This window comes from Tamandua tetradactyla, chromosome 26, assembly GCF_023851605.1.
Source record: "Tamandua tetradactyla isolate mTamTet1 chromosome 26, mTamTet1.pri, whole genome shotgun sequence".
Taxonomy (NCBI): domain Eukaryota; kingdom Metazoa; phylum Chordata; class Mammalia; order Pilosa; family Myrmecophagidae; genus Tamandua; species Tamandua tetradactyla.
In genome coordinates, this window is record NC_135352.1 from 5,547,449 (window position 1) to 5,575,075 (window position 27,627).

The following is a 27,627-nucleotide window of genomic DNA, read 5'->3' on the forward strand; positions in this document are numbered from 1 at the left end:
TCTCTCCACAAAAGGTGGTGTTTTCTCCAGCTCAGACACTCAACTGAGAGCAGATGGAGGGATCCTGGGCACCTACGCTCTCAGATTCAAGAACAGGGGTGCGTGGGGATCTGGGGGCCACCGGCCGGGGGTGCACGCGGGGCGGGGCCTGGGGGGGGCCGCCCCCTCGCAGCGCGGATGGGCACCTGAAGTCTCCGCGGTTGTTGGCCACACGCTCGGCGGGGCAGTAGGAGGCGGAGGTCTCCAGCACGACGATTTCCACCCTCTTGCTGGCGTTGCCCTGCGCGGTGGACACGCAGCACTCCCACTCGCCCGAGGCCCACACGCCGATGTGCGACAGGATCAGCTCGCTGCGGGGAGACCGCCGGGCCGGCTCGTTGCGGCGTCTCGGGCCGCGCGCGCCTGGCTCTGCGCGCTTGGAGGCAGCTGCGCACGAGCTCCGGAGTCTTTTCCTTCTTTTAAAACATTTGACTGAGGGATCCAAGTACCTACTCCTTTTATACGGATTAGCCTTATGGCATTATTCTTCTCAACTCAGACCTCCTCACCTTTATCATGGAAATAAGGATCTCTGTCTTGCAAGCCTGCCCTAGAGACTAAATCTGATCATATGGGTGCGAGCACTCTACACCTAAAGAAATGTCAAGGAGAAACCTTTTTGCACTATGAGGCCTTTGATTTCTGTCCTCCATTCAGACTGTCTATACTTAGGCCTGGCTTTCCACGGGCTGCACCCCCCCTCTCTGTCGTGCACCCCCCACGTACCTGGTGATGAAGGTGCAGTCGTGGATGAGGCTCTCCGCCAGGAGGACACCCGCCTGCTCATCGCCCTCCACCGGCGCTCGGTTGTGGTACCAGCGAAGGCGGGTGTCATTGCCCAGGTAGCTGGCAGAGCACTGGAAGGGCAGCCGGTCCCCCTGGAAGACCACTTGGCGGAGGGAAGGGATGAGGTGGTGCGTATGCAACTCCAGGGGCCCCTCTGCAGGAGGAGACGCCGGCGGTGAGGCCTGAGCGCACACACGTGCACATGTCCCCAGAAGGTGAGGGTGCAGCTGGGGGCAGGGCCAGGCCCCCTCTCCCTGTAGCCCACACCGGCTGGGGAAGGAAAAGGGGGTCAAGAGAAGGTCTCCAGAGATTAGAGCAGAGTTGAGGAGCAGGCATTGCTTGGACAGACAGAAGTGCTCCATCCTATACAGCACACGTGATACTCCAAGAGGTGGGGCCAGATGAAAACAGAAACACATAAGCAGCCCCTGAAGAGGCACCTCCGTGGAGTCTGAGGGAAGGAGGCTGCCCTGGAGAACGTGTCACCCCCACCCCCCAAGCACACTGAAGGCCAAGAGAGTCTTGGGCAGCCCTGGCTGTGGGGGCAAGGGAGGAGGTTTCTGGGAGTCCTGGGTACAAGCAGGGTCCCCAGTCAGTGTGCGGGGTGAGGATTTGCTCACCGCAGCGGAGCTGGGCCTCCTGGAGGCTGCCCAGGGCCTGGGCATGCAGGGCACGGGGATAGGCGCAGAGCGTGCGCTCGGACAGCTGCAGAGAGCGGTTCCCAGCCCAGGGCAGCAGCCAGCGCAGGTGACAATCGCAGGTCAGGAACTCGGTGCCGAAGTCCCTGCGGGGCGGGGTGGGCAGGTGGGTCTTGACGTGGAGCAGTGGGAGGTTTGGGCCTGGGGGAGGGGGCTGGAGAGGGCCAGCCCGGGCCTGCGCGCCCGCCCCCCCACCCTTGGCCACCACGGGAGATTGAATGTGGAGGGTTTTCAGGCACATTCCGTTCTGTCTCTCCACAGTGTAAGGCTGTCCATGGTGAGCACATACATATGGGTCTCTCCCTCGGGCAGAGGAAGGAAGCAGGGGTCCAAGACCTGGGACCGGGGAAGATACTCACACAAGCTTAAGGGCCGGCAGTTCATCAAAAACCCCAGGTTGCAAACTGGAGAAGATGTTCCCAGATATGTTTCTGCGGGGGGGGCAGGGGGCAGGGGGCAGTGAGATAGGGTCCTGGAGTCTCCCCAGGCCAGAGGGAGGGAGGGGGTGGGAAGAGAGAGCCCTGCTGTGCTCTTTCTTCGCAAGTGAATCCCCCCCCCTTTCGCTGCCCCCTCCCCAGCGCCCACCCCTCACTCACAGTCGGAAGAGCCTGGGGAGGCCTTGGAAGGTCTCAGAGGTCAGACAGCCTATCCGGTTGTTGGAGAGATCTCTAGAGAGACACACACCACCTGGGCACATGGGCCACACAGCAGTACACGGGTGTGTTTGGGTGGGTGGGGGGCACGTCTGTGCGGCTGGGGCTCCAGCAGGAAGGTTGGGGCCACTCATTGGGCCCCGTGCAAAGGAGAAGGAGCCACGGGACGTTCTCCAGGGGTAAGGGGCAGGGGTGGGGTGGGGTGGGGGTGGGGCGGGGGGCAGGACAGCGCACTCACAGGCGCCTCAGCTCCCCCAGGCCCAGGAAGGCGCCGGGCTGCACCGTGCTGATGACATTGCTCTTCAGGTCCCTGTGGGAGGCAAGTGGGGGACCCTCAGTCCTCGGCCCTTCTGCCGGGGTGGGGTGGGGGGGCACACAGCCGTCGCCAGAAACGGCTGAGTTTCCTCGGGGCTCAAAGGACTCTATTCTGTTCTCAGTGGCATTTAGAGACCCCTCCCCGCGGGCAGGCAGAAAACGGTTAGAAGGGATGCGGAGGACAAGAGGTGGACCCGAAGGGCCCTGGAGGAGGGGGAGGCAGAACGCGCGGGGAACAAGGAGCGGAGACAGCGGTAAATGGGGAGGGGGGAGGCCATGGTTTCCGTGTCACTCTGCGGCTGAGCTGCCCTGAGCATCTCACAGGCTTGACGTGAGAGTCGTCTGAACACAAGCATTCCCGTTTTTTGGTAAATGACCATACAAAGGTAAACTCTCACTGAGCCTGGCCTACAGGAGACGTTTTTACAGCTGTCTTATCCCCCTGCGTCCCTCCGTTTGACAGTGAGGAAGCAGGCCCTGCACTGGGTGATGACCACGTGGACTCCAAGCTGGGTCTGTAATGCTGGGCCAGGTCACAAACCATCTGTCTGGTCTAGTCCCCACGTTTTTACAGATGAGGATGCCGAAGCCTGGCGGGGAGTGGAGAGAACCAAGGCTCGTTCTAGGCCACGGGAGCCCGCAGAGCCAGGAGAAGAGGTGGAAGGGGAGCACCACCTGCAGCTGAGCCCAAGCGGGTCCCAGGGCTCCAAGGACCGAGCGCTGCACCCCCAAGGAGTGACCGCAGGAGAGTCGTCCGTCCGTGGGGCTCCGGTACCTCAGCCTGGTGGTTCCCCCTCCAGCACGCTCTGCCTCCTTTCTCACCTCCCCCAGGCAGTCGGCAGGGGTGGTGCTGAAGGGACAGCTCCCGCCCACCAGAGACCTGCCTGAGACCCACCTGGCCCCAGCCCCAGGCCACACCCGTAGCCCTCCAGGCTCCTGGAGCAGGGAAGACCTCTGAGGGCCAAGGGGAGTGGCCTTCCTCACCCCACCCCCCGTGCTGGCCACAGTCAGGGGGAGACACCTCGATGACAGGGGGTCACTCGCCCACCTAATTGAGGATGGCTGGGGTCTTTCCTGAGCCAAAGCAGACAGGCTGGAGGCTCTGTAGAGCCCCAGTGCTCAGCCCGGGATCCGTCTCCTGGGGTCCTGGCGTGGAGGCTCCAGCCACCCTGCCTGCTCCCTGTGTTCCCGTGCCCTCCCTGACCCCCACCCAAGCTCCCATGACACTGTGAAAAGCAGGGTGGAGGTGGAGGATTCCTGGAGTCACCAGCATATTAAAAGGGTCTGGGGCCCCCACAGCAGTAAAATGGGAGACTGCTCCAGTGGTATCTAGGGCCATCGGCTTTCCAAGCCCCCCCCACCCCAACCGCCCCCACTCTAGAGGGAGAAGGCTCTCAGCTCTGCCTGTCAAAGCCCTGGGGACATCTCTGGATTCTAGGCAGGAGAGAGTTAACTGAACCAGCTCCCTGCTGGGAAGGAGAGGAAACGGGTGTCCAGGATGGGGAGGTGCTGTCCCACCAGGGGGCCTGTTTGTGCACAGGCCAGTCCAGGACATAAACACCCAGAGAGAGAGAAAACACCATGCTCAACCCTGCCACAGCCAAGGGGTCTCACCTCAGCTGCCTCTCACCCCAAGGGCGAGGCTTCCACAGCCCCGAATCTTCTTGAGAAAGAGAGGGAAGTCTCCAGAAAGGGGGAGCTTCCTAGAGTAGGGATGATGGCTTTGGTACCCAGCTGTGCTGGGAGGTGGCCCCAGGGCGGTGCACAGGCAGGGAGGGTCCAAGTACTCAGGCCCCACAAGTACGCGCTGTGTGCAGCAGAGATGGGCACGGGATGTGTGCCTGCCAGGGTGCCCCTCCTGCCCGCCGCCCCCCCTCAGCCTGCCCTCCCCGGCTGTTCCAGCACGCGCCCCCTGGCCCCTGTTGGGGTCTGGCCGTTCTCAGGGTTCTGTCTCCCACCCCCATGCGGGGGGCGGGCAGAGGGAAACACATTCCTCATTGTGTCATTTCCCTTCATGGGCTGCCAAGGGGCTGAGGCCACAGCCCCTCGCCCCTTCCCTCTCTGCTCACTTGTGTTTATTCTCATTTCCTCCCTGTCCCCCCTCACGAACCCCCACCCCGCCTGCCCCACTGATGCTTTGCAGATGGGAACACGGCTGCTCGGGCCCCAGCCCCTCTTCCTGCCCTCGATTTCCTGCAGCCCAGAGCCAGGCTGGGGCCTCTTTGAGAGGGGAACTTCCACCCGACGTTGGCATGCCTCCCCTCTCGCCTCGCCCGCTGAGAGTGGCTCCAGGGGTGACCAAGGCGGCCCCTGCGTGCCTGCCTCACCCCTGGCAGTTGGCCTGCTTGCCCTGACAGGTCCTGGCGCTCTCTGGAAGCAGCATGGGCACCGAGCTGGGCTGATATGAAATGTCTGGCCCCCAGGCAGCCGATGCCTGCTGGTCCCTCCTAGCCTTCTAAGAGAGGGCTCTTGGGCTGCGCCCTTCTTCGGGGGTGGCGGAAATGCTGCCAGAGAACCTGGATGTGTTTTGGATCCAGAAAGCCGTTTTACATAGGTGGTTCTGCACCTTTCTGATTTAGCTCATCTTTTCGAAAATCTGATGAAAATGAAAGCAATGGACTCTCCAGAAAAATCCACTACACCCCAAGTTTTGCATATGATTTCAGGGTGTGCCTGAATGATCTATTCTGGTACCTTCATTTGTTCAATGAGGCTAAGAGGGCTAAAATCCAAAGACCCCCAGATGCTTCTATGGATGTGGCATCTCTCACTTCCTGATCTGTTTCCGTACAGCCCTGTTCTATGGCTGGGGGCGGGGGTGGGCGACATGGGAAAGGCGCAGTGCGCTGGGGGAACTTCCCCTCCCCACCACCAGCCCAGGCTCTCCTAGCTCCGGGCACACCCCTGTCCTGTCTCTATGTCCATCTGGAGGACAAGGACCCCTCGTGTCAGGAGCAGGCAGGGAGCATTCCTGGGGATTTTGCTCCTGCCTCTGTCGCTGTGATGCCCCCCACCTCTCTTGGGAAAACAGCAGGTCAGGAAGTTGGGTGTGTAAGAGTGAGTGTGTAAGCACAAGAGAAGATTGATAATTGGACGTAATGAAAATTTAAAATCTTTGTGTTTCAAAGGACAGCCTCTAGAAGATGAAAGATAATCTGCGGGGTAGGAGAAAATATTGGCAAATCACATATATATCCGATGGGGGACTTCTATCCAGAACTCTTACAACTCAGTAATAAAAAGACAGACAGCCCAGTTTAAAAATGGGTAAAGTTTCGAATAGATTTCCTACAAAGGAAATACACAGATGGTTAAAAAGCATATGAGAAGATGCTCTGCATTATTAGTTATTAGGGAAATGCAAATCAAAACCACCGTGAGACGTGACTTCACATGCAATAGGGCAGCTGTAATGAAAAAATGACAGATGATAACAAGTGTCCGTGAGGATGTGGAGAAATTGGAATCCTTGCACAGTGCTGGTGGGAATACACAATGATGCAGCTGCTTTGGAAAACTGTTTAGAAGTTCCTCAAAAAGTTAAACATAGAGTCCCCACGTGCCCCAGCAATTCCATTCCTAGGAATATATCCAAGAGAACCGAAAACGTACATCTACACGAGAGTTTCTACACAAATGCTCAAAGCAGCATTATTTACATTAGCCAAAAGATACAGACGACCCCAGGGTCCATCAACTGATGAATGGATAAATACAATCCTGTTGGCCCATACAATGGAATATTATTCGAACTTAAAAAGAATGTAGTGCTGATACGTGCCATGATACGGATGAACCACAAAACCATTATGCCCTGGGAAAGAAGACCATATATTAAAAGTGCAGAATAGGGAAATCTATAAAGACAGAAAGTAGATCCGTGATTGCTCGAGGCTGGGGATGGGGGAGAGAGAGGGAGGAAGGATGAGGAGCGACTGCTAATGAGTCCAGGTTTCTTTGAGGGATGATAAAAATGTTCTAAAATTAGGTTATGGTGATGGCTGCACAGCTCTAAATATACTAAGACCTACTGAATTGTACACTTTCAATGGTTGAACTTGACGGTATGCAAATTCTGTCTCAATAAAGCTGTTAAAAAAAAAAGGAGTGAATGTGTAAGTGTGTAGGACTGTGTGTGTGTGTGTGTGAATGTGTACCCACATTCTTGACAGGGTGGGGCACCACAAAGTTGGCTTCCTCTGCCCCCCACAGACCTCCCTGCTTGTGGGTTTGGAAACCAAATTATAGGTTCTGAGGCCACAGAGCAACTTTGCCTGCGCCCTCCAGGACTTCTAGGGTTCATTAGAAAGTGGGGACTTGCTGGGCTGGAACACCACCGCTGGCTGGTAGACAACGGTCTGAAGGGATGAAAGAGAGATTCGGGTGGTCAGGAGGAAACCCAGGGTGGCCCCCCACCATCCTGCACCCCCTGGGGTCCCTCCCATCTCCGCTATCATCTGGCAGGTGTCTCTTGAGCACAAACTCTGCCAGGCACCGAGGCTGCGCCAGCCAACAAGAGGGCTGTCCCTGCACCTCTGAGCTGCGCCAGGGCCTGTGGAAGCGTCTCTGCCACATTCCTCCTGAGTTAGTGGGGATGGGAGGAGAAGGAGGCCCATGGCCCAGCAGGCCTACCCTGGGCCCCGCCCACAGATTAATGGAAACCACCTGGCCCACGGTCTCGGCTGCTCCACCCCTAGGGCCCCACTTGCCTTCATTCCCATGAGCATCTGCTTCTAATGAGTGCCCCAGCCCCCACCGCATACCAGCCCCCGGGGCTCATTAATCTCATTAGGCAATGACAAATCATCCTGCGCTGACCAGGCTCCCCTCCCCAAGCTCTTTCCTGCAGCCTGTGCACATGCCTCTGGGGACGTGGGTCCATGCAGATCCACACACTCGCGTGCTCACGGAGACAGGAGCCCTTCGCCTCTTCAGAGGACTGCCTGCCACCGGGCTAGCTCCATCCCAGCCCAGGGGCGTCCCACAGTGACCTGAGCACCTTTGGGAAAGTCCGCGGGTGGTGACTGGACAGATGCAAGCTGCAGGGTGGGGCCGGGATGCGGGACCAGAGGAAGGAACCTTCAGGCAGCAATTTCAGCACTGGTGTTCCAACTGCATAATGGCCTCCCCAAGGCTGGGCAACGCTGGGCAAAGCCTATGCCACCGAGGGGCACCCAGCTTAACATCTGGGAACTTGGAACTCTTTACAGAGGAAGGGGACTGCCCTTTATGGAAAGCCCATGCTGTCCCTGGGACTCTGCGTGGATGAACTCGTTTATTGCCCTTAATAACCTGTTGGGGAATCACTGCCCCATTTTCCAGGTGAGAAACCTGAGGCTTGGAGAGGCACCCAGAAGGGAAAGGACAGAGATGGGATTCAATGCCAGGCCTCTTTTGACTCCACAGTTGAGTCCCTATAAACCCCCTGGTGGATGGCAGGGTCCAGAGTGGAGGGCTTAGAGGCAGCTTCACACACACCTGGACCCATCTGGGCCCCAGCCTGTGGGCTGGCCAGGTACTGCTTCTGCTACACACTGTTTCAGGTTTTCGAGCCCACCTGCCTGGCCGATAGAGCCTCACAAAATGTGTCCCCCCCCACCTCGGTCTCCCAGGAGACCATTTCAGAGGACTTCCCGCCCAGCACCCGTTCTGAATCCCTTCTGCTCCCCCCACCCAGGATCACAAGGAGGCACTTCATCCACCAGCCGGCCAGCTCCCTCTTTCTCGTGTCAGGAACCCACGTTGCTTATTTCTCACTCTTGGCCAGCAAGGAGTTTCACCACCCAACACAGGCATGTTGGGCTCTACCCATTCTGGAAGGCCAGGGGCTCATAGCATAAGAGGCAATGAGGGGCAGTTCTGGTCATGAGGATGACAGACGGAGCCACTCCAGGGCCCCCGCTCCTCACAGAAGTTATAAACAACAGTGATGAGCTGGAAGAACAATCATTCTCAAAGCTCCAGAAAAGTGAAGGGGTTGCAGTGATAGGGCAAGTGCCGATTCAAGAAAAAGACAACTTAAAATCAGTAGGATGAGTGGCACTCTGGCTGGCCCCCTCTCCCATCCTCTCGGTGGCTCAGTGTAGAGCTGGCCCATACTCCCTGTGCAGGTTCCTGGTCCCAGTTCTGGAGGGAGCAGAGCAACCCTCTTGCATATACTGGGAGCAGGTGTCTGTATCCATCTGTCTGGTGGCAGCCTGGAATGGAAGGACATATGCTGCAGGCTTGCTGTGCCAGAACCTGCCCTGCATGTAGCTAGCAGCTCACAGAGCTCTCCTGTTGGAGCACTGTTGGAGCAGTCAAATCACAGCTGCGCTGGGAAATTACAGCTGCTGGCTATGGGATATCTAGTGCAGTGCCCAAGACCACTGTTTCCTAGGAAAATGGGGAAATTTGGATCTGTGTAAATAGGGGAATTTCTAGGGCCGTGCATGCATGCCCATGACAAGACACATTTGCAGAAAAGACCCAGGAGGAGTCAACACTTGAAACTCAGGCTATTTTCTAAACGTATTGTTGAGACAGCTAAACCGTGAAAGACAGCACTTGGCACAGTCTAATCTGCAAGACTGAGAACGGTGGCTCTCTCTCTCTCTCTTTCTTTCTGTTAGCTCCTGGCATTCAAAGAAATCTCTGTCATAACACTAGCTGGATACAAATTTCCAAGATGCCATGGTGTTTAAATTTCAGATACAATACTTCAAAATATCAAAATGTCCAGCTTGTAATCAAAGGCTACAAAATATAGAAAGAAACAGGAAACATGGCTTGTGCAAAGGAGCAGGATAAAGAATCAGAGACTATCAATGAGGAAGACCAAAACTTAAACATAGCAGATAAAGACTTTTTAAAAATGGTTCTAACTATGCTCAGAGAGCTAAAGGAAAACACAGACAAAGGATTCAAGGAAAAAAGGAAAATGACTGATGAACACAAAGTGAGAGAATGTCGATGAAGAGATAAAAACCATGAAAAGGTGCCAAACAGAGCTGAAGATCACAGTAACAGAAGCAAAACAGAGGGGTTCAACCACAGATTGGAACCGGCAGAAGAAAAATTTGGTAAAATTGAAATCAATTGGAATTAGTCTGAGAAGCAAAAAGAAAAAAAAAATGAATGAAGAAACACAAACAGAGTCTAACAGTACTGTGGGACACCGTCAAGCGTACCAATGTGTACATCGTGGGAGTTCCAGGAGAAGAGAGAAATGGTCAGAAAGAAAATTTTAAGAAATAAAGATAGGAAATTCTCAAATGTGGTGAAAGACATGAATATACATATCCAAGAAGTTCGATGCACTCCTTAGAGGATAAATCCAAATAGACCCACACTGAGGTATAGGATAACCTGTTGAATATCAAAGACAAAGAGATACTTAGGAAAGAAGCAATGTGTCAAGTACAAGGGAGCCTCCTAAGACTCAGTCCCAGGTCCTCCCAGGAAACCATGGAGGCAAGAAGGCAGTGGGATGGCATATTTAAAAAAATTAAAAATTGCCAATCAAGAATTCTGTATCTGATGAAACTGTCTTTCAAAAATGAGACGAGCTTAAGACATTTCCAGATAAACAAAAGCTAAAGGAGGTCACTGCCATTGGAATGGCCCTGCAGGAAATTCTAAGGGGAGTTCTTCAGGTTGAAAGGAAAGGAACCAGACAATGGATTGAAGTCACACAAAGAAATAAAGACGTCTGATAAAGGTAACAATATGGGTAAATATAAATACCAATCCTATTGTATTTAAATTTGGCTTGTCACCTAACTTTTTATTTCCTACAGGATCTAGAATGCAAATGCATAAAAAATAATGATAAATCCATAGTTCTGGACTTATAACCTATAAATAAATACTTCTCAATAAGAACTTCATAAAGGTAGGGGGACAGAGGAACATAGTGTGTATATTCTATTGAAGTTAATTTGGTATCAGATCAAAAGAGAGTATTATATTTAGGACATTAAATTTAAGCCCCATGAGAACGACAAAGAAAATATTGGAAAAATAGGCACAGAAGGAAATGAGAAAGGTTTCTAAAAAGTTCACTATGAAAACCATCAAAGGATTTGAATAGCCATTTCCCCAAAAAGGATGTACAGAGAGTCAATGAACACCAGACTGCTCAATATCGTTGGCCGTTGGGAAATGTAAATCAAAGCCACCGCGCGGTCCCACTTCACACCCACTAGAACGGCCATTATTTAAAAAGCGGGAAGTAACAAGTGCTAGCGAGGATGCGAGAAAAACGGGAACCTTAATACACTGTTGGTGGGAACGTGAGATGGTGCAGCTGTGTGGAAAGCAGTTTGATGGTGCCCCGGGAAGCTAGGCATGCAACAAACATCTGATGCACAATCCCAGTTCTAGGCATACACCCTAGCGGCCAGCGGGTGGAGCCACCCTAGGGTCCATCACCAGATGAATGGATAAACAGAGTGTGGTGTACACATAAAGTGGGATATAGTTGAGCTCTGGAGAGAAGTGAGATTCTGATGCATGCATGCATGCTGCTCCATGGATGCACTGTGAAGACATTATGTTGAGTGAATTAAACTCAGACACAGAGGGACAGATATTGTGGGATTCCACTTGGGTGAAATAGCTAGAAAATGCAACTTCATAAGGATGGAAAGTAGAGTACAGGTTACCAGGGGAGGGGAGGCGGGGAGGGCAGTAACGCATAATGGGCACAGGGTTTCTGTTTGGGATGATGGGAAAGTGCTGCTAACGGATGGGGGTGAGGGTAGCACCGCACTGAGTGTGATTAATCCTGCTGAATCCAACAGCTGGCAGGGGTTGAGATGGGAAAGTTCATGTTGTATAAATGGTTCCACAACTTAAAAAGGAGAGAGAGAGAGAGAGAGATTAAAGAGATAGTAACAACTAAAGGCAATACACCACCCAGGAATGAACAAAGAGAAAATGCCCAAAAAGACATTTTTCGAACATATGAAAAAATTGGAGTATATACGGTAAGCTTTACATCAATGTCAATTTTTTCGAACTTGATAACTGTCCTTGAGGTGGTTACATATGTGAATATCCTTGTTCTCAGGAAACGTATGTAGAGGTGTGAAGTGGGCAAGGAGCATGATGCATACAACCTGCTCTGAAATGTTTGAAAAATATATAAATAAATAGAAAGATAGATAGATCGATAGATAGATAGATCAATCGATAGATAAATGAAACAATATAGTAAATGCAGCAAAATATTAAAAGTTGGTATCCGGTTGGGGGCATGTTGGAGTTCTCTGTATGAAGGTGGTATTATTTTTGCAACAGTGCTGAAAGGATTTCAAAATAAAACATTAAAAAATAAAGAGACAATGGCGGGCATTTTCTTGTAGTAGCAGAGCCCTAACATTTCAGTTCTTAGACTGGGTCCCAACCCTCCCACAGGCCTTGCTGCTTAAAGACCGAGGGGTGTGAAGTTGCCATGGCCTCACAGCTGCCCAAGTCTAGACAGCTGAGCTGTCAGGACAGAGAGAGCAGTGTTTCCTGAGCACCAAGTACATGCGAGGCCACAGTGCCTTGGGATGAATAGGCCCACAGTCTAGAGGTCATCTGGCCCACTGGTTCCCAACCTTGGAAAAGCATGAGAATCTCTTGCATCCCATGCAGAAAATTCCCAGGCCCCATCTGACCTGACGGGTTAGAATCTCTAGGAGTGGTACCCAGGAGCTGTATTATTTAAAAGTCCTCTCCCCACCTCTGGGATGGGTTGGTGATCGGCCAGATTAGAGACCCTCTGGGCGCCTCTAGCTCCCAGGTGGGATCCCGCTGAGCCCAGCACCTCTTCTGCCCAGCAGGTCTCCCCTCCTCTAGAAAGCCCACCCTCATTATCTGGCTCCCTGATCTTCTCCTTCCCGCAAAATATCCGTGGATATCATCCGTGTCCCAGGACATTTTAGTCTGGAAGGCCCCTTCCAAATCATCCACTCCACCCCTCTCTTTTATACACGAGGAAGGTGAGGCCCCAAACCTGGCACTGTCCCTGCATCTCTCTAACTTCATCTCTTACACCTCATCTCTTGTATCCCCTCTTCCCCCTCACTTTCTACCCCCCTCGCCTTGCTCCGTTTTTCTTTGCAACACTTCTTTCTATTTTCTGAGTCCCATCAGTGGAAGGTAAATTCCCCGAGGGCCAGCACTCAGAATTTGTTCACTCCCGCACATCCAGCGCTGAGAGCAGAGCCTAGCACTTAGAGGGGATTTAATCAATATTTATAGAATGAATGAACAGAATGATTTGTGACAAAGCAGAGGCTCGAACTCAGGATTTTGAATTCTCACGCTGGTGCCCTTTCTCACGCCCAGTGCCCTTCCCCTACTGCACATCTCGGCATGTAGTCCCATGCTGTCTCCATGTCAGAGGGACCGCCAGAGGCTCAGAGCAGTGCTGGCTCGTGCGAAGGAGAAGGAAGAGTCACCGTGAGCGGTGACGGATCCTGGCAGAGCAGGGCAAAGGGCTTGGAGAGGGAGCTGCGGTTTGCCTTCCTGCAGAAGCTCCCTGGAAGGAGCCTCTGGTTTGCTGCGCTTTGGCTTTCTAAGACCAAGTCTGGGCTGAGGGCAGGCATCAGAGCGCCTGGTACTTAACTGCTTGCGGGAAGATAAAAGGTTCCCTCCTTCTTGGCACCCAAGGAGACATTTCAATAGCAGCTTGGTGGTAACCCGTTCCCCTGGTCGGGACCACTGTGTCTTTGAGCAGACGTGAGAGGGGCACCGTCATGGCGCCAGGAGCACACCCTACAGTCTACGTCCCAGGCCCCCAACCCCAGCCCGCCCCAGATCACTCAGAATCTGCCCTAAATGCGGATCTGGCTTCCTCCCATCCCCCCAGGCTGATAAGCTTAAATCAGGGCCTCGGCCTCAGAGGAACTGGGTGAGGACGTTTCCTTCCACTGTGAAATGGGTGTAAGAGAGGTTACCTTCTGAGTTCGTGATGGTTAAAGATCTGGACACCCTGTGAAGTGGACACCGCCCTCTCTTCACACTTCAGCCTCTGTTCTCCCTCCTTGGACCCTTATGGAAATCCCCACCTACTTAACTCAAATATATATGGCGCTGTTTGCGGTGGTCTCCAGCCTGCCAGCCGGGTCCCTACTAGATCGTACTCTCTGGTTCCCTGAGAACAGAGTTCAGGTCTCATTCTCTTGAATCCCCCCTTGCATCGAACTAGAAGGAGGCAGGGGCCTTGCTGGAGGAAGTGGGGCTGGCCAGAGGACAGGAGTAGAGCTAGGAGGCAGGGGTGGGGCGGGAGTGGGGGATGGGGCTGGGAAAACAAAATTCGGTCTCCAGGAGAGTTGGGAGCCCCAGGTCTCTTTTGTTTGGGAAACAAGGACTCAGAACCATTGCACAGGCAGTGACTCCTGGAACACACCAACTGAACTGGAAAGTTGGAGACGAATTGATCCGACCCCCTCATTTTTCAGCCCCCCAAATTGCTGTGTCCGGTCCTGTGCCTGCAGCCCAGGGCTGGTCCCACCTCTCCCCAAGCCTTCCGTGATGGGGGCTGAGAGGTGGGGCTCCTGGATTTCCTTCACTTCCCTAACAACACACCACCACCGCCAGATCCTCCTCATTAACCTTTCCCATAGCTGCCCCCCACCCACCCTCAGGGGGTCCCCAAACCCAAGGACAGGGAGGCAGTGAGTGTCTGCAAGCCAGCAAGGCCCCTTGCCCCTTGTCCTTCTATGTCCAGGGCCAGCCTGCTCTTAGGAGCCCCAAACCAGGGGGGAGACCCCGACACAGCCAGCTTTTTCCCATGCAGCCAAGGGCTCTGCCCTCCCGGCGCATTGTTTATTGATTTGTTCTTAGGAAAGTGGCTTCAACCACACTAAGCCTTCCCAGGCCTTACACAAGGTAGCCTTTTCATGCTGGCCTCCAGCTGGGAGGAGAAGGCAGCTTCAGGCCATCTAAGGGGCTCGGTCCTCCCAGCTAATTGCCCATTAAAGAGTGTTAATGAGCTTCCCTTAGCCCCACCCCTGCCCAGGCCAGGTTTCCCGCTCGTCTCCGACTCTACCGGCAAAGGGGCAGGTCTCTGGGTCTGAGACCAGCCCTTCCCTGTCCTCTGCTCGCGGTCCTTTGGTCAAGGGTCCCAGCGGGCTCGGGAGGGAGAGGGACACTCTGACCCATCGGTTCCATCCACCTCCCACCCCCTATGGCTCCGCCTTGCCCAAGGACTTACAACTTCTCTAGCAGAGACAGTCCCAAGAAGGATCCGTTCCGGAGACCCGTGATCCGGTTGTTGCTCAGGAGTCTGAGGGGACGGGGAGAGCAGACAGAAGACGCCGTCACCAGCCGAAGCGTGCAGCGGGAGTGAGGAGCTGGGTTCGGCACCACCGCCGCCCGTGCCGCGTTCCCGTCGCCTGTGCTGCGTTCCCGGCTCATGGTGCCCCCTGGGGTTGTGCAAAGTCCCCACACTCTGCTCCAGGAGACCGCAAGGAGGAGCCACTCAGCGACTCAGGCTGACTGGTCAACCCACTGACCCCCAAGCTAGACATTTCACCTGCCCGGAGGACCCCATGGCCCGGCCCTGATTTGAGGCTCCGTGTGCAGCAGGGAGTGACACGCAATGCACACGCACACACACACACACGCACACACACAGACACCCAGCTCCTTCCACCATGGATCCACAGGGCAAACGCCACCGTACCCCCCCACCATCCTGTCCCCGCGTAAGCCCTCAGCCTGATCCCCCAAGCATAAAGGGGAGGGAAAGATGGGTCCCTTGAGGACAGTCGTGTGTCTGGGCTCTGCTTCAGATGGGCCAGGAATCCCACAGGCCTGGGGCAGACGAGAGGAGCTGCCCTTCCTTGAAGTGCTCCAACACTCTCTCCTGGGAGCTGAGGGCCTCCCCAGGAGGTGTCCACCCCCAGCCCTTGAAGATCTCCAAGCAGAGGCTCGAGCACTGTCCCCTTGCCTGGCCAAGCTGGCCAAGCCCAGGCCTCAGCACCCCCAGAGTTCTGTTTATTTATTCATTTGACCTTAAGGGTGGAGGAGAGAGGCCCCAAGCAGACAGAGTGTCTCCACCCACCCACTCAGCCTTTCTCCGCCAGGCTCCCCGCTGGGAGGAGGGGGTGCTCCAGGGAGTTCCAGGAGGCCAAAGGCATCCTCCCTCCAGTGAATTAGTGATTCAAAAGCTTGACCGCGCTTCTCAGCTCAAGCTTTTGCCTGCCCTGGGTTGAAACCCAAAGGTTTCCCTTCTTTCCTCTGCTCTTCGGGTGGAGAACTGACCTGAGAAGGCCAGAAGGACAGGCCTCGGGCTTTCTCTTGATGGCAGCCCCTGGGCTGGCCCGTGAGGGGGCAGGACGGAGGGAGGTGGGGACAGGACCTGGGGCGTGCCACGGTGGCTCAGTGGCAGAGTTCTCACCTGCCATGCGGGAGACCGAGTTTGATTCCCGGTGCCTGCCCATGCAAAAAAAAAAAAAAAAAGAGAGATCTGCCCCAAAGCTTAGTGGAGTGGGCCGGTGGTAAGAGGAGCCCCAGGCGTTGGAAGTCAGCTTCTCCATTTTCAAGAGCTTGTGGGGGAACAGACCAGTGCACCAAGGGGCTGGGGTGGGGGGCGGGGAATGCCCATTTTCCCAAAGGCATCTCACACACCATCATCGCGACATTTCACAAATCACATCACAGTAGTCTTTATAGGAAAAATCAGAACCTTTACGAACTTCCTCCTTCCCATTTTACGGGTTACGGTTGTATCATGTCTAGCTCCATGTGGCTGGTGGTGGAAAATCATAACCTCACCAGCTCCCCCGGGGGCCCTGGAGGTGGCATTTAGGCCCAGGTAAGGCTGGGGTGGGGTGGGGGCGCGCCCCAGTGTGCTGGGCCCTGGGTGCCGGGGCGAGGGGTGGTGTGCTACCTGCCCGGAAATCCAAGGCCTGCCCCCCAACACCCCCTCCCCATGCACTCCCTTCATACACGTTCAGAGTGTGAGGCTCCGAGATGACACTAAACATCTGAGAAGCTGAGAGGCCGCCTCAGCATTCTTAGGGAGGTCTGGGAGGGGTCCTGAAATGTCAGGAGGATGGGCGCAGAAAGGGGGTCCGTGCTTGTCTCCCCACCTCCACCCTGGTCTCTGCCGGGGCTTGTCCCCACATGCATGGGGTTGGGAGTGAGGGAAAAGGAAGTGCTGATGGGATGGGCATATGGGGAGAGGATCGGAGCTACAGAAGGGAGAGCAGCGGGTTCCCCGATATCACTGCCCCTGCACCTAAATGCGCATCATTTCCCTGGGGAGATGTCTGAGGACCCTAGTTTGAGAAACTTTAGAAACTCAAATTGTCCGCTAGGAAAATGCCTTCTCCTTGAAAATCATCTCTTCATAAGACAAGCTTTTTTTTTTTTTTTTTAATGGAAAACAATTGTTAAAAGATCACTAAGATAAAAAAAAAATTTTTTTTAATTCTCAAATTCCCAAACCCCGAAACTATTAACGAAGGATCCCAGTTTGAGAACCCTTTCCAGAGGGGGCGGGGAGGGGTTCCCCATATTTCCCACACTCTTTAGCCTTTCACCTTTTAACCCTTTAAACTCTTCCATGTACCCTCAAATTCTTTCACCCAGCACTGGCCGAAAGAAATGTAATGCAAGTCACACGTTACTTTCACATTTTCTAGCAGCCATATTTTAAAAAGGTAAACAAAAATATTACATTAATTTTAGAATAGATCTTATTTAGCTCACTATATCTGGCATCTTCTCTTTTCACGTGTAACTAATATAAAACATTATTAATCCAATCTTTTCCTTTTTCTTCTTTTCTGCTAAGTCTTCAATCTGCTTCTCCACCCCCTCGCAATTCAGACCAGCCAGAATGCGAGTGATAACTACGATGGGTGGCCAGCAGCTACTATCGTGGATGATGCAGCTTTCATCCTTAAACTGCCTCCTTGCAGCCAGCGACTCCCCAGGAGGAAGTCTGGGCTGTTTGAGAGATACAGAGCCACCCAAGGTAGTCTGTGTGTGTCTCTCTGTGTGTCTCTCTGTGTGTCTCTGTGTGTCTCTGTGTGTCTGTGTGTGTCTGTGTGTGTCTCTCTGTGTGTCTCTGTGTGTCTGTGTGTGTCTCTCTGTGTGTCTGTGTGTCTCTCTGTGTGTCTCTGTGTGTCTGTGTGTGTCTCTGTGTGTCTGTGTGTCTCTGTGTGTCTGTGTGTGTGTCTCTCTGTGTGTCTGTGTGTGTGTCTCTCTGTGTGTCTGTGTGTATGTCTCTCTGTGTGTCTATGTGTCTCTCTCTGTGTGTCTGTGTGCGTAGGGGGGGCTGGAGCAGAGCCAGAGACCCAGGGTCCAGCCCTTGAGATAGCAGAGATGAGCCCAGAACTCCCTGTCTCTGGGTCTGGCTGCCAGGCCAGCTCCCAGACGCGTCCCACCCCCTCTCCCCTGAGCCCTCGAGCAGGCCAAGACCTCTCTGAAGGCCTGTGTGTGTGTGTGCGTGCTGGGGAGGAGAGAACAGAGGAGAGCAGGGGCTTTAGCCACAGCCCACACTTCCGGCTTAGCCGGCCTGGCACAGAACTCCAGTCCTAAAAGTCTTGAGAGGAGATATTTTTCTTGCCGCAGAGAGCCTGTCCCCAAGCTCTCTAACACACTCACAGGAGCAGGGCCACTAGTTTCCATCCTTCTCCAGTCGGCTCCCTTCTTGCCGCCTTGCCAATTCTTGGACAGAATTCAGATAGCTCACTGTACGACTGGAGTCCCCAGATAGTCACAATTGGATTTTTTTGGCCTGAACAATCTGGAGAGTTCTTAGGAAATTGGCTTAATACCTGGATACGACTTAATTTTCTGGATTATCTGGAGACTGCCTTCAGCCATGCTTGCCAGTTCAGTTCTCCTGACATCCCACATATGGGCCTGGGCAGGGAGGGAGGGTAAGGATTCTGCAGAGAAAGCCCTTGGGTCTGGGGTTCTTAAGAGCAGGTAGGAAGCTGGCTAGGGCAGGCCCACTATGGGGGTGGGTGAAGACACACCCATGAGACCTAATCCATGGGAAGAAACATGTCCCATCACTCTGGGCTGTCCCCCGGGAGGAAGGCAGGGCAGGGACAGCCACAAACACTGGGCAGAGAGGGAGGCAACAGCCGGCCCCAGAGTTCATCCAGCCACTGCAGACACAGCACCAGTCTGAGTCTCTTTAAACCTCTCTGGACATCACCTCAGCCCGCAGCTCCCTTTCACCCTAAACCACATAAGAAGCCGGGTTTAGCTCCTAAACCTACGGAGCTCAGACTCACCCAGCTGAACATCGTCACTTTCTTTCTCTCCCCTCCCTCCTTCCCCCTCCTGCCACCGCATCTTCAAACTTCTCACGGGAAGGGGAGCCAGTCAGTCCCTGGAATTCAGAGTCTGAAATCTGGCCAAGGAGAAGGGGCACCTGGAGTCCATTCCAAAACACTCTCTCTCTCTCTCTCTCTCTCTCTCTATCTCTCTCTCTCTCTCTCTCTCTCGGCTGGGGTCCTATTTTGGGGGGGAGAGAAGCAAGCAGAGTGACCACTAATGAGGCTGGCGGCCAAGGGAGGGAGCGGCTGACCTCTATAGAGAGGTGCTGGAGCCTCTGGACGCCACGAGAATGCCACAGATACAGCCCAGAGAGCTCAGAGAGGGCCCTGTAGTCAGCACGAGGGGTGTGGGACAGCCAGGCAGGAACCAAACGGTCCTCAGGTGTGCAGGAAGAGTCACACAGGGCACCTCCAACACACACACAAACACGTGCACCTAATACACCTCTGGACACACAGGGTCTCCTCTCTCCAGGAATTCGGATCCTGGAGTCTCGGAGACTCTGATCTGAGAAGGCCACCTCGGCAGGGGCGAAGGCCGCTAGACACGATAGGGCGGAGGGTGGGCTGCTGGTGATGCCAGAAAAGACCCGAGGCCCATACCCCGTCAGGCTAGGCTGAAACTCCCCGCCCTTCCTGGAGCCCATTGCCCAGGGCCTTCGAGCATCCCCAAGGCTCACAAAGATTCCTAAAACCTAAACCACAATGACTGCCCCTGCAACAGAAAAGCTGCACAATCAAGCATTTATCAATCTTAATTAGATAACCACCAAATGCCATCCTCATGTCAACCGGTAATAACTATTATGTTTAATGAAGGGCGTGGGTACATTGTCACATGGTTGAGAATGTGGCCTCACCCAGGGAAGGGCTTTTCTTCCTGGTGGGCACGGGGAGAGGAGCTGGATCTGTGTCCCCAGAGGGCAGTGCTGTGGGGGGCTCTGTCCCTCCTGGACTGGGGGTGCCTGCTGGGAGGCGAGCCTACCTACACCCACCCTCGCTGCTGAGTGGCGTCGGAGGTTGGGCCTTCCATTCCAGCTTTCATCAGTCATTGAGCATATTTCCGTCAGCTCCCATCTCAAGTGAAGAGAGGGAGTGTTGCTTTATGCCCCCACCCCTGATTTCCAGGACCACGTGTCTGCATTCTGGTTCAGAAAGTACGGCTGTCATCTGCGTGGTGCCGAATGCTCTGGGGTCCCTGCTAACTGAGGACCCAAGTAAAAGCTCCCAGGAGGCCAGAGAAGCTTCTCTCTGACCCATTTCCTGCCCCTTCACTCCCTCCTCGTGTTGCCCTTGCCTCGGCATCTCCACCCTCCACCTCCTGTAGCCTCGGTTACAGTGGTGGGTGTCTGACCGGGCGCTGTGTGGTCTCTGGCAGACCAGTACCCTCTCTGGGCATCAGTTTCCTCTTCAGTAAAAGAGGAGTCTAGAGTGGTCCCTCCATGCCTGGTATGTGATGCCCTTTCCCATCCTGGATACTGAGTCTCCAGAAACCTAGAAGTCCTAGAAGCCTCACTGCCCAGTTCCCAGCAAGGCAGGGAGCCCTGGGGAAAGGGGGGCCTCCCAAACCTTCCCTTCCCCTTCCAGCTGGGAGCTGTCTGGCCCCTCCAGCTCAGGCGGCAACTCCCTCCTGCAGTCACACTCCTCCATGACAGATTGGCTCCCCTGCCCCTCACCTGGCCCCATCTGTCTTGCACACCCCTCGCTCCCCCTTCCCTCCCCATCCCAGGGGAAAACCGAAGCACAAGCAAGAGCGGAGAGAATGGGGCCTGGGAGGTTGGCCACAGCTTCCCTGGGTTCCCCCCACCCCACCATCGCCCCCCCACCCCCAATCCTCAGAGCAAAGGAATGTTCTGGAGTTTGGGAAGGATGGGGGCCCAGAGGAGGGAGGAAGGGGAGGAGGCCGCTCTGTCCTGTCAGTGTCTGAGCTCGAAATAGAACGGAATGGCCCGGCCGGCCGGGCGGGCTGGGGGAATGAAAACAAACAGCCCCTCAGAGCAGGGCCATTTCCCTCCTCTCCCCTCCCTGGGCTCTCTGGCCGGTCCTGAAGCAAGGGGGTGGGGAGCGGGCAGTCTCGGCCTCAGGGGCGTCAGAGGCAATGGGGAGCCGGGGCGGGGGGGGGGGGGACCCCGGTCAGGGCTGTATGGCATTCGGGGGCCCTCCCCTCTCTGGGCTGGGACGAGGACAGTGACCAGCCCCTCCCTGAGTGGAAGGCCAGGGACCCACGCAGAGGCGGCTGGGACTATCTCTCCGTCAGCAAAGGGTTCTTATCCCAATGAGTCCCATGTGGGATAAACTTAGAAACACTCTCTCCCTTGAAAAACATGACCCCCAATTTAAGGGTCAATTTATGGTCAGGTTCAAATTACACTGATTTCCCTCAAATGATACTTTGGGGGAAATTTAAGGACTCACCCCGAGGACTAGAGTTTGCCTCCCTGCCCCCCCCCCCCAGTCACTGCGGGGTGACCGGTCCCTGGTAGCCAACGGGAAGTGCCATCCTTGGGGTTCGGGGGTTCCTGCACACGTTTTTGGATAATTCAGGCCAAAGAACCCTTTCTGAGGCGGGACTCACTAGGGGGGTGACTTATAGGTCCCTGACGGTTAGAGGGATGGCCTCTGGTCTCTTTGGTGGCAGCGAAGCTCAGAGGCTCTGCTTGTTGTCCAGTGCTCTCCTTTAGGTGGGAGAAGGGAACCCCAAGAATCCCTGGAATCTGGGCTGGCTGCCTTCAGCTCTCAAGTGAGAAGAGTGGGGGAGGCACTTGGGGTTTTCCTCACCTCCCTCAGACAGGCAGGGGTCTGGGTGCCCACCCTGGGGTGCAGCTGAGACGTATAGGAGCATGCTGGAGTCTCTTGGGTTCCTCTCATCTTCTCTGCCTCTGGCTTCTACCCTCTTTTCTTTCCCTCTTTCTCTCCGCTCTTTCCCCCATCCCCCTCCTCTCCTTCACAAAAGCTCTCTGTACACAGCCACTTCCTCTGGCTGCTGTCTCGGAGCCCAGAGCTTATGAGAACCATATGGGGGAAAGAGGGTGGGAGAGAAGGGGGTGGGGGAAGCCAGCGCGGGCCCGCCCCTCCAGCCAGCATCTCTCCCCTCCCATCAGGCACAGAGATTGGCACACTTTGCCCCAAACTTCTCTAGCTGGACCCTGGCAGCTGGGGTGAGGTGTGCCAAGGTGAACACCTAGTCTAGAGAGCTGGAGGTGGTCCAGAAGCAGGAGGGAAGATATGTGGCTCCAGGACCACTTTCCTGAGGCTGGAGGAGAGCAAAGGGGCGGTGAAGCTTCCTCACTGCCCTTCCCGCCTAACTCACAGCAAAAGGACCCAGCCAGTGGTAGGCAGGTCTGTGTGACAAACAGCTCCTTCTCCGCTTTGTGGGCAGCCTTTGGGGTGGGCAGCCCAGCCCCCACCCCTGAAACGCTGGAAGTCGAGAAGACCCTGGGTTGGCCTGTCCTGGGTAAATACAGAGTGACCTGTCCCGTGCCTGCCCCCTCCCCACCCAGTCTTGGAATGTTCCCAGGTCAAAAGGGCCTGGGTCCTGCCGGGAAGAAAGCAGGTTTTTTAAAAGCAGCTTTTGTGTCTCCTGTGTCCCAAGTCCACCCAGGTGACCCCCAAGCCCCTCAGCTGCTAAGCTAGTACTTAGAGGGTCTACCCAGCTGAATCTGAGCCTGGCCCAGCTAGCTCTGTGATTTCTAGTAAACCTTACTTCACTAAGCTCTAAGATCTGGCGTTGGACTCTTTAAGGCCCCTTCCAGGACTGACATTCTAGGAATTTATGACACCAGGCTGGTATCTGCTGTAGGGACTGCTCAGATGTCCTGGGAAGTCCTCAAAGTGGATTTCCTCTGGTGCTATATATTATCAGTCTTTTCCTGAAATTCCTTTTTCCCAGACCCCCAACCAGCACTGAGAACCAGGGAGCAGGCCCATCTGCTGTAGCCCAGAGGTGGGGGGTGGTGGGAGTCACCCTAGTCCCCTCCCTGTCCTAAGTCCCCCCACCAATGGGCCTTCCCCCTTCAGCCAAAGTCCATAAAGGCTCCGGCTCTGGACAGGGGTTTGAGATCCCAGGACCGCCCTGCAGACTGGGCCATGAGACCGGGTAGGGGTGGGTGGGACGGATGGCTCAGGAAGGAAGCCAAGCGTTCTGCTTCCTGGAAAAGTGCAAATGAAAATCCATTAAAGAAAAAAAAACAAAGGGTGGGAGAGGAGGTTATGTAGTCTATAAAAACAGAACGCAGAAGTTGAGATATTAGGGTGGAGGTGAAGGAAGGATTTTACAGTGAGGCAAACAGGACTCTTCACAGAACTGCCTGTGAACTGCTTGGAGGTCCCCGAATAGAGATTGTAGGCCCCTTGCAGGCAGGGCCCTTGTATAGAACTTTCTCTGCCTGAACAATTTTGGGAGTCAGGGTCTCTGAGGCTTCCCAAGGTGGAGTCCCCAGTTTCCACCAGGGTTTGCAGCAGGGTGATGTGGGAAGGGTCTGGCAGTTCATGCTCCATTCTGGAGAAAAGTGAGGCAGGGGATAAAACAAATAATGCAAAAGCTATTGTTTGCACAAGGTGACAAGCTAAGAGAGAACTTGCATGGAAAAAAAAGTGAGGAGAGTAAGGAGGAATTTGGGGGGTGTGAGGCTGAACATTTATGAGAAGGTTTTCATGGCATTCTTTAGCCTTCTCTAACAAAAAGAGAAGCCCTTCTCTTCCTACCTCCCTGAGGATGCTTGCTGGAGTAGGGTGGGTGTGCTGGAGGGACTGAGTCCCAGGAGAAGAATCCTTGTCCAGTTTCTGCTGGTAAGAGGAACCTGGGTTCCTTTCCCTTTAGGAGCCATCCAGCAGAGCCTGCTCTTTGAGGTTCTGTCCCTTTTATGTGAAGTCTGGGATGGGGTGGGGAGAGCCTAAGAAATATGTCCACGGCTGTGAGTCAGTCACATTGCAGGCGGATGGGCCAATGTGCTCCGAAGGACCTCCCTGGCTTGCCTCGCTGCTGTCCCATGGCCAGCTAGGCTTAGCGAGACAAAGGCCCTTGGGAAGGTATCTGAAGCCAGCCACCTCGATGGGAAGGTGAGCTAAGAGTCACGTTTGCTGCCACCTTGTCACCATGTAGTTTCCCCAAGTGTTGGCCTCACTTGGTGCTTGGAGTGGCATTGATAGAAATTAGCCATGGCTGGAAAGCATTAGTTGCCAAATCATTCTAAGCTGTACTGCAAAACCATCTTTGTAGTTTTTCCCCCTTCCTTCTGCCTTTGGTATATTACGGTTCCCTAATCCCAACAGACACACAGAGAGACAGCTTCCCACACATGGGAGAGGCATCATATGTGTGAACACAACAGGAGAGTGTACGCACATACACACACACACACACATACACACACTTTTTTGCAGCTGAATTTTCATAGTGCAGCTGGGATCACAGAAACCAGCCAGATTATTCCAGACAGCAAGCAGTTTTCTCCTCCAGAAATGAGTAAGCTGGGGAATGCTCAGGCCTGCCTGGACCCTTAAACTCCGGTGGACACTCGGAGAGACCTGGAATGGACAGCTGTAGCCCTCTTTCTGAGCTGCAGGGAGGCGGGAGAGAGCAGACACCGCCCCCACCCCCCAGCCCGGAGCGCGCGCGCACACACACACACACACACACACACATACGCACGCGCGCGCGCGCGCGCACACACACACACACATACCCCAGCTGGGGAAAATGCAGGCCTGGCGGCCAACGTCAGAGGCTGACCAGTCGTGTCCTGTCAGGAAGCAGGCAGCCTCTGAACTCGCCCAACCAGAGGCGTAGCTGCATTGTTCTGGACACAATCGGCCAGACTGTGAGCCAGCCTGGACCCCGGGCAAGGGGCGCTAGGGAAACGGTGGCCACTGGGGTCAGGAGGACAGGGAAGGGGAAGTGGCTTGTAGGTTGGATCCAGGACAGGAAAGGAAGGGACCGCCACCAGGGCCCTCTCCTCAATTCCAGGGCATACGTGGACCCCCAAGCACGTGGTCAGCTCAGGAAACCGCTGCGACGGGGAGGGGTCGCTAATTCTCTGGCGGGTTTCAGGACCTCAGACTCCCACGGAGGAGGCTTGGGGTCGGGTTGGGGGGCAGCCGCGCACACTGCCAGCAACCCTGAGCACTTGCTAAGGGCCTGGCTCTGGTGGGAACCCGGATCGCCGAAGGAGGCCCGGGACGCACCCGCCTTCCCCACAGCCAGCTTTCATCCTTTACCGTCTTTGCGCAAAGAAATCAGTCAAGAGTCCAAGCTTGTGCTACCTCCAGAGGAGAGCGAGAAGCTGGAGGGATGCAGTCGCTAGCACCGAACCCATTTCACAAATGCGCGCGGCGGGGAAAGTGGGAGAAGTACCGGGGGGGATACCCGGGGGGACATGAGGGGACCCGAGAGGAATGGGTAGGAACGGGGAAGCCCGGGTCCTCTTCAGACGCTAAGCGCCCGCCCTCCCAGGCAAGGCTTTTGCGAGCCCACCCTCCCTCCTGCCCTATGGAAACGATTTGGAAGCGGGGCGGGGGGGTTGGGGGGGGGTGGCAAGCCCGGGGTGTGGGGTAGGGGGTCTGGGGTGCTGCTCCCACTGTTGGAATCAGGCTCGCCTGGTACGCGAGACTCCCATAGGTCAGGCCCGGGACCCGTTCGCCGTGGTGACCACCAAAGCGCCCAACGGGCCGCGGGCGTCGATCTGTCCTGCACTTTCTCCCATCCCACCCCACCTCGGGTCACCAAACTCTGAGACACCAGCCCACGCTGGAAACGTAAGGGGCGCGGGTATTCCGCCAGCGCGCGTTCCGAGTCACCTGTACAGGTGAGTGGGTGCCCGCGGTCCTTTCCTTTGGGGACGCCTCTGAGTCCCCGAAGCCCCTTCCATCCTCCACTCGCCTAGCTCCTTAGTCTCTCCCTTGCTTCTCCAAGCCCCTCCTCTCGGCGCCTGGACTAAGGCCTGTCTTACGGTCCCCGAAGCGGCCAGATCGCTCCTTTCCCCGGAACCGTCTGTCTGTCCCTGAGCGTCCCTCCGTCCCAGGTCCGGCCGGGCCGGCGGGGTAGGGTACTCACAAGGTAACGGTGCCGTTGGGTAGAAGACCGGGATCCGGAGGCTCCGGGAGGTCCCCGCCGCTGCACACCACCCTCTTGCGCGCGGGGTTGGGGGCGCCGCTGCCAAGTCCCTTGGGCCGCTCCCCCGAGCACTTGCAGCTGCGGATGGGGACCGGGCAACCCGGCGCGCCCAGGGTGGCGGGCGCCAGGAGAAGCAGCCAGGGCAGCAGCGGCAGCAGCAGGCGCGCGGGCGCCCCCCGCATCCTGCCTTCCCGGGCGCCCATCAGCCCATCGCCCCGCGGGGACCGACAGCGCTGGGGCCCGGCTGCGCGGCGGCTGGGGGCACCCGAGCGAGCTGGGGACGCGCTCAGCGGGGACCCAAGGGCGGCGCAGGGGGCCCTGGGCGGAGGCGAGCCCCGGGGTCCCCGCCGCCGCGCCCCGGGGGCATGTCCCACGAGCGCCCCGGCGGGGAGGACACGGGCGCAGCTGTCAGCGCAGCTCCGCAGGCCCCGCGCGGCGCGGCCCGAGGCTCGGAGTCGGACTTCTGACCGGGCGCAGGTCGGGCACCCCCGGGCCGCTGGCTGGCGCGGCGCGGGGCTGGGACCTAGCGGATAGCGCCGCGCTCCTGCCGCCGCCGCCGTCGCTCCGTGCCATGGATGGAGGCAGCCCCGTGCGGCCCCGCTCCCGCCGCCGCCAGCCCCCGCCCGCCCTCCGGGGCCCACGCCCTCCCCTCGCCGGCTCGCCGGTCCGCGAGGCCCTAGCGCCTCCCGATGATCAGCCAGGCTGGCGCTCTCCTCGGAGTGGGGCCGCGCGAGCTTGCTCTAGACTCCCCAGATCCCCTGCCTTCCGCTCCTCCCCACCCCCACCCAGAACCTAGACTTCCTTTCCCTTCTTCCTTCTTGCCCTCCCCTACTCCCCTCCCTACTCCCCTCCCCACCCTAGGGCCACGACTCTTCTCAGACCTCTAGGCCAACCCCCATCACCTTGCACCAGCTCTCCCTGGCTCTTGCAGCCTGCTCTCCCAGGCACCTGGGCCTTTCACTGACCTGCGGGCCTGGCCAGAGAAAGATGGTGCTCTGTGTTTGGGCTGAACTTGATTCACGGCCCTGGGGTGACTGGAATTTCATTTCTAGGAGCTCCTGAAATGATGGGCTAACCTGGAAGCGGCTCTCTCGTACACGGCCCTGCTTCTGCCAGCAAGCTCACCCCGGGGTCACCGCAGAAAGGACAGAAGCTGACTCAGAAGTCAGCAGACCTCCTCCCCTCCTGCCGCGGGTGGTCTCGCCCAGCGGGGGTGCAGGTCATTCAGTCAAGGAAGGGACAGAGGCCAGGCAGACGTACTTAATCTGACCTCTCACCTTTTCCACCTCCCAGTGTCCCGGTATTTGTGAGTTGGGGCTGGGGAGCAGTGAGGACGAGGGAAAATGAGAGGGGAAGTGGAGGGGTCTGTGCCAGGGTGTGGAAAGAGGACCCACTGTGAGCCAGGAGACCCCCATTCCAGGCTCAGCTCTGCCGCTTTTAGGCAGAATGACTTTGAACATGACCCCAGGTCCCGGGGTCTTGGGATGGAAATGGGGCTCTGCCTGCCTCCTAAGATACAAATGTAAGTTGTGGTGTGAGTTGGTGAGAGAGAGGGAGAGAGGGCACCGGATTTCCATAGGCAGAGGACCAGCAGTCTCGGGCAGGCTGAAAATTGCCCATGGGTCTTGGACTATAATGCAAGCTGGGAATGATCTGGAGACAGAAGGAAAAGAGAAGTGTGGCCCAGCCTTCTACCCACTCTGTTTCCCCACAGAGGCTGGCCTTCGCTGCGGAAGGGTGGACTGCCA

General features: G+C 55.9%; 1 protein-coding gene across 1 annotated transcript in view; it reads right to left on the minus strand.

Moving 5' to 3' along the window:
- Nucleotides 1-26,110, minus strand: part of ADGRA2 (adhesion G protein-coupled receptor A2) — a 38,181-nt gene extending 12,071 nt beyond the window's left edge. Inside the window, exons 1-8 of the mRNA XM_077144372.1 lie at nucleotides 25,820-26,110; nucleotides 14,679-14,750; nucleotides 2,415-2,486; nucleotides 2,120-2,191; nucleotides 1,883-1,954; nucleotides 1,446-1,609; nucleotides 766-979; nucleotides 186-350 (exon numbers count right to left, since the gene is read on the minus strand). Coding sequence (XP_077000487.1) covers nucleotides 186-350; nucleotides 766-979; nucleotides 1,446-1,609; nucleotides 1,883-1,954; nucleotides 2,120-2,191; nucleotides 2,415-2,486; nucleotides 14,679-14,750; nucleotides 25,820-26,082 — 1,094 coding nt within the window. The 5' untranslated portion in view covers nucleotides 26,083-26,110. The remainder of the gene's footprint in view (nucleotides 1-185; nucleotides 351-765; nucleotides 980-1,445; nucleotides 1,610-1,882; nucleotides 1,955-2,119; nucleotides 2,192-2,414; nucleotides 2,487-14,678; nucleotides 14,751-25,819) is intronic.
- Between the last annotated feature and the right edge of the window lie 1,517 nt (nucleotides 26,111-27,627).